The sequence below is a fragment of the Mus musculus genome, chromosome 19 (assembly GCF_000001635.26).
Source record: "Mus musculus strain C57BL/6J chromosome 19, GRCm38.p6 C57BL/6J".
In the NCBI taxonomy this organism is placed as follows: domain Eukaryota; kingdom Metazoa; phylum Chordata; class Mammalia; order Rodentia; family Muridae; genus Mus; species Mus musculus.
The window spans coordinates 38,041,525-38,047,524 of NC_000085.6; the positions used below are offsets into that span (position 1 = coordinate 38,041,525).

Below are 6,000 nucleotides of genomic sequence, written 5' to 3' on the forward strand. Positions count from 1 at the left end.
GAGACCCCACCAAAAAGAAGTGCTTGCCTGGAGTTCAAACATTCCCACCCTGAGTTCAATGGTCTTTCTTGTGTCCGATGAATGAAATAGTAAATGAATGAATGAATGAATGAATGACTTTACCACTCAATTGTACAACCAAAGGGAACCAAAACTGTGATTGTGTGCCTAGACTACATTTACCAATTTACCTGAAGTTTCTCCCTCTCGACGAAGCGTTTTCATTCATCGACATATTGTTAAGTCACTTAAAAGTTTCAATTATTGAATATTCTTCCTGGCTAATAAATTAGTTTTTTTTAACACTGTCAATTTCAGATTATTTCATAATCTGTACAATTTGCCCTAAATTGTGACTTCTCAGTCTTAGCACCCTTTTTCACATGCCAACAATGAAAGGTGCAAATTCTTCATGTTGTGTCAGTATTGTAAGACTGCTTTAAGTTAGATTTTTAAAATTACCACATGCAAATAAATCTAATATGTGTCTCCATAATCTAGAGTCAGAACTATAAACCACACTGTCCAGTAAGAATTTGAATTTTGTTTTCTAGGTCTCTTCTTTTCATCTTCCCTCTCCCGACTCCTCCCTCCCTCCCTCCCTTCTCTCCTCCCTTTTTCTCTTTCTAACTGAACAGCCCTTTAGCAGCTTTGCGTTTCCCATTTTTCCTTTTCTTGCTCACCCTTGGAAGAAAAGATTTGAGAACAGAAATAAAGATTTTCAGAAATGGACAGGAGAGTGGAGAAAGGGGTGAATTACACAGTATTTGCAAGGGAGGAGGAGTCAGATTCCTGGGGTTGGCAGGAAATGTGCCAAGCTGTAGTAAGGAAATGCCTGCCTGTCAAAAGTTCCAGTTCAGCAGGGTGCCCCCACCAAGGGAGCCTGCAACTTGCCAAGACCGCAGCCAAACCCAAGCCATGGCCACCTGCCCCACTAGGGTGGAGGGGGGCATCCTATGATAACAGCTGCCCGTTCCCCTCCCCGGCTCCCTTCCACCGCAATCACAGCTAGTGTCACAGATATCTGTTTGGAATTCCAAGGGGTCTATTAAAGTCCAGCCAGTCTAAACCTTCCCCCTTGTTTTGCAGAGGAACGCTGAGACACAGAGGAATGATGATGTCATTTGCCCAAGGTTATCCAGTGCTGTAGAGCCAGACTCCCAAGCTGCAGATGTGCTTCAGAGCTCCTTTAGGGTGGGCAATCCCAAAGTTACCGAACATATCCAAACAGCCCAACTCCTGGAGATTCAGAACACTAGAGAGAGTTCCTTCATGCCCTACGCAAAGCCCAAATGATGGTAAAAGCAGTATGGAACTGGTTAATAGTGTAATGGTGCCTCCAGCAATTAATGAATTGTTCCCTCCGCTACTCATTTCTCACAGGGAGAGAAAGTTTCAAAACGCACCCACATCTATGCGCACTAACTTTGAACCGACAAAGACCTTCATACTTGAAATCCAGAAGAGTAGCAAATAGAGGTTCCCGAGAGTTTACAGAAATGTCAGGCCATTCGGTGATTCTCCAAGCCCTAGGAAAAGTTAGATTCCCTCAGTAGTGAACGACAGTGACCTGCCCAGGTAAACCTGGGACCGCCAGAGGAACAGAGTTGGCTTGGCTTCACCAGATGCCAAGAGCTGACTTGAAGGAGATTCAAAAGTCTAGCCTTCCATTAAAGGGTTTCAGAAAGAGAAGAAAACGTCGTCGTCTTACCCTTAAAAATGACAGAAACGATAGGATCCGGCTTCCCAAATTTTGTTTTAGGGATGTTAGTGGCAGATTCCACAATCACTCGAAGCATGGCTCGTGGAGAAAGCAAGTCGCAGCCAAGCAGAGAAGACGCGGTGCTGGCGCTGGGCCCTCCGCCCTGGGAGGAGGATGTCTCCCAGCTGGGGGAGGGCTTCCTCGGGCAGGGGGAGGGCTTCTCCCACCGCGGTGGGGGGGTGGTGCAGGGCAGGGGGGTGGGCCTCTGGAGGATTATTTACTGAAAGCCAAGTGTAAACTGATATCCACACTCCCTCCCGGAGTCCACGCAGGCCCACAGGCGCGGCTTATGAATTCAGAAAAGTGTGGACCTGAAAAAGGACACCTCGACGAAAAGAAGTTTTGCGCAGCCAATGAAACGGCGGTGGATTTGGGACGAACTGCAGGCAGTTCAGGAAAACCACAGAGATGTTGTTGCCTTTTAGCAGTAACTCGTGAAACCGAACTCTGTTGGTTTTCTACCACCTCTTGCACTGTTTTACCGAGTCTCGAGGAGTTTTTAAACTATTTAGTCGGGTTTTTAATTTTACTTTTGCCTTTTCTTCTCCTGCTGTTGGACACGCCCCCTCAGCAACACCAAAGACTTTTTAAAAAGCTGCCAAGAGGCGTCCCCTACTGTATATTACAGGAATAGTTAACGTCCAGGTACTGGTTAGAGTCACTAGCCTTGGTTCTTTGCTTTCCCAATGGATTTGCCATAGGAATCCTTCGGAAGAAGGATCCTGGGCCACGGATAGGGGCTGTCCACTATTCTCGAATATGCATTGTCCGCTTAAAGAGAATGAAGTAAGGCCATGCAGCCTGATGGTTAGAGCACATGAGAAGTCCTTTACCACTTTGAACTACATACATCACCTGAGCAAATTTCTTAGCCACCCTCTCCTTCCATGTCTTTATTTGTAAAAATATCTATAAAATGTGTTGTAAGATGCAAGTCCTATGGAGCCTGACAGGTAGCATGAAGAAAATCACACACATCTGCTATAATTTTGTGATTTTTATAGTCTGTTAATGCAAGTCAGTAATTCAGATTATTGCGTTTCATAATGGTCAAATCTGGCTACAGAAACATAGAATCTCTTTTTTGCTTCTGACATACAACCAACTGGAAGCAGAGTTCAAATGTCTCAGGAAAGTCAGACTAAACTCAATCTCAGTGAGTTTCTCAAATCCTTATACAAAGTAAGGAGTTATATACAGAATTGTGTTTAGTGTGCACAGAGAGTCAAGGTGGAATTCAAAAAGCATTGTTTTTGGTAAATTTGACTGGTTTTCCTCCTTTTACTGTGAAACACATTGTTTCTCTAAAAAAAAATTGATAGATCATAAATGTGACCACTTGACAGCCCTCCACATCAAGATAGAGAATGTCACACTTTACAAGCCCCAGGGTATACTACACTTGTGACAGACATTTTTGTCCATCATGAAAATTGCCCTGATTTTCCTTTACTAAGTCAGTTCTTTGACAAGTCCATACATGTAAACAATGCATCTGGATTCCCCTCTCCCTTGCCGTTCTTATCCCCCTTTTCAAACCCTGATCCGTTCTTCCTCTCCTCCTTCCCTACATTTTAGTTTGTGACCTGTGATGGTTTGTATATGCTCAGCCCAGGGAGTGGCACTATTAGGAGGTGTGGCCCTGTTGGAGTAGGTGTGTCACTGTGGGTGTGGGCTATTAGACCCTTGTCCTAACTGCCTGGAAGTCAGTATTCTGCTAGCAGCCTTCAGATGAAGATATAGAACTCTTAGCTCTGCCTGCACCATGCCTGTCTGGATGCTGCCATGCTCCCTCCTTGATGATAACGGACTGAACCTCCGAACATGTAAACCAGCCCCAATTGAATGTTGTCCTTTATAAGACATGCATTGGTCACGGTGTCTGTTCATAGCAGTGAAACCCTAACTAAGACATGACTTATCTAGCTTACCCAGAGCCCCGTGTGGAACCACAGAATTAGGACTACCCACTAAAGCCTGGTACAGTCCCCAGCAAGTACACAACTAAAGACAATGACTCCTCCTCTCCTTGAATCTATCAGTAGCAACAGGTCGATCAAGGACAAGTAGGGCTTCCTGAGTCATTCTCCATCCTGGCTGGCTGATAAAGTTTTGTTCTTATGCAGACCCGGTACATTCACCTGCACTTACTGAGAGTTCCTGAGTAGAATGGCTGTGTCATGCACAAGGGACTGAATTTCAAGATGTTGCTTCAAGGAATACTCCAGAACACACACCTGGATATGAGGTTACAGATGTGGACAGTCTCCAGGGACACTGCACTGAGTTTCACATGTTAAGTGACCCTTGGACATGAGCTGGATACACTAGAGGATGTCTTCTACTTGTGTTATAACAACAATTGCCCACTTTAAGTTAGGAGGAAAACCCTGAATTCTCTGGCAAGCAGTGGAAGGTAGAGTGAAAATTTGCCCCCTCCCATGGGATGATAGATTAGATAGATGTACCACCAAATTCCAGAAGAACCAGATCCTATCCACAGCATCCCAGAGAACACATCATTTCCAAAGACATCAAGAACACACTGGTAGAGATGTATTCTCGTCCCAGAATTTTTCTTTTGTGTAGGCCAGGGCTAAAGATGGAGATTCTGTGTCTTCAAGTTTCTATTGCTCTGATAAAGCACCATGATCAAAAGCAACCTGTGGAGGAAAGGGTTTATTTCATCTTACTCATTATACTGAGAAGTCTGGGCAGACACTTGAAGGCAGGAACTGATGAGAGTTCATGGAGGGGTGCTACTTACTGGCTTGTTCAGCTTTCTTTTTGTATCTTCCAGGACCTAGGGATGGTACCACAGTGAGCTGGGCCCTTCCACATCAATCACCAATCAAGAAAATGTCCTATTTTCTTTGTGTGAAGTTGACAAAAACCACCAACCATTCTGTTACAGAACTGGGCTAATAACCATGAGGATGACAAAACCCCCAGAAAAACCAATCACAGGGGGTGCTGCATAAATCTCAGGAGCCATATGTGAGGAATTATCATAATAAGCATCTGGGCTGTAGTCGCAGGCAGAGAATACACACAGAGCCACAGCAGCATTCCTAGAAAACAGCATCTCAGAACAGAAAAGATGGATGGCAAACAAGTGTTCTATTCAGTGTTGGCCAGATACTTCCCTCATGGTTGCCAGGCACTGAATATGGTCCCCAAAGAAAGATCAGGTCTCTAAGAAGGACTTCCTGTTTCCAGAGTAGGTGTTCGTGAGAATGACTTCTCTAGGTCATCCCTCAGTGATGGACTGTTACCTGGAAGTGTAGGAGAAATACACTCTTTTTCTCCCCAAGTTGCATTTTGGTCATAGTGTTTTATCACAGGCAGCATACATCCTAACTAAGACACTGGATATTTCATTATAATTGACATGTTTTGGTCATTGATATAAGCACAACATGGACTTGATCACTGGAATGAAAGCTTTGGCGGCTGTGAGAATCCTTTCCCCAAAACACTCCTTAATAAAAGTCTGGAATGAATTGATGAATGAACTGTGAACTTTCAGACTGTTCAGGGCTAAAAATACATAAGGTATGAAGCCATGAAGAGAAGTGAAGGAAACCTAACTATTACTAAGTAAAAGAAGCCAATCTGAAAAGGCTAAGTGCTTCATGATTTCAAGGATATAAACTTCTGCAAAAGGCAAAACGATGGGACAATGAAAAAACAAACAAAAAACAGTGATTTCCAGGAGTTGGGGGGATAAAAGGAGCAATAAACAGGCAGAGCACAGAGAACTCTGAGGACAGTGGAACTACAGTATTCTCTATGGCGTTATCACACTCAGTACATGTCTGTCTGCACTTGTCCAAACCCATAGGATATACACCAAGAGCAAGTCCTAATGGGAACTCTGGACTTTGGAGACCAATGATGTGTGAATGAATTCATTAATTATAACTAATACAAATTGTGGTGTGTGTGATTGGGGGGGGCGAAGTGTTAGGCAGCAGAGTGAATATGATTTTGCTGTGGTTCTAAAACTATTCTAAAAATAAAGCCTACTTTAAAATGACACATGAATAAAGCAAAGGAATGCCTGCCTCACTGGTAAGGAATTTTTCACATTAATAAAATGTTAATTTTCTAAGAATTCATGGTTAGGTATTCAAGTTGTAGAGAAGTCCCAAGTACATGCAACAACCACAAGGAGTCACAGACTATCATGCGACTCAAAATCAATCCAATGTCTTGGCATCGTTGTTTTAAATTTT

General features: G+C 43.6%; 1 protein-coding gene across 4 annotated transcripts in view; it reads right to left on the reverse strand.

Annotated features, from left to right (window-relative positions):
- Myof (myoferlin) overlaps positions 1-2,053 on the reverse strand; it is a 144,542-nt gene extending 142,489 nt beyond the window's left edge. For 2 of the 4 annotated variants that reach the window (NM_001099634.1, NM_001302140.1), the window contains exon 1: positions 1,712-2,053. In NM_001099634.1, the coding sequence (NP_001093104.1) occupies positions 1,712-1,799 (88 nt within the window). In that variant the 5' untranslated portion in view covers positions 1,800-2,053. The remainder of the gene's footprint in view (positions 1-1,711) is intronic. The other 2 variants (XM_006526995.1, XM_006526994.1) reach the window with 1 other exon arrangement.
- Between the last annotated feature and the right edge of the window lie 3,947 nt (positions 2,054-6,000).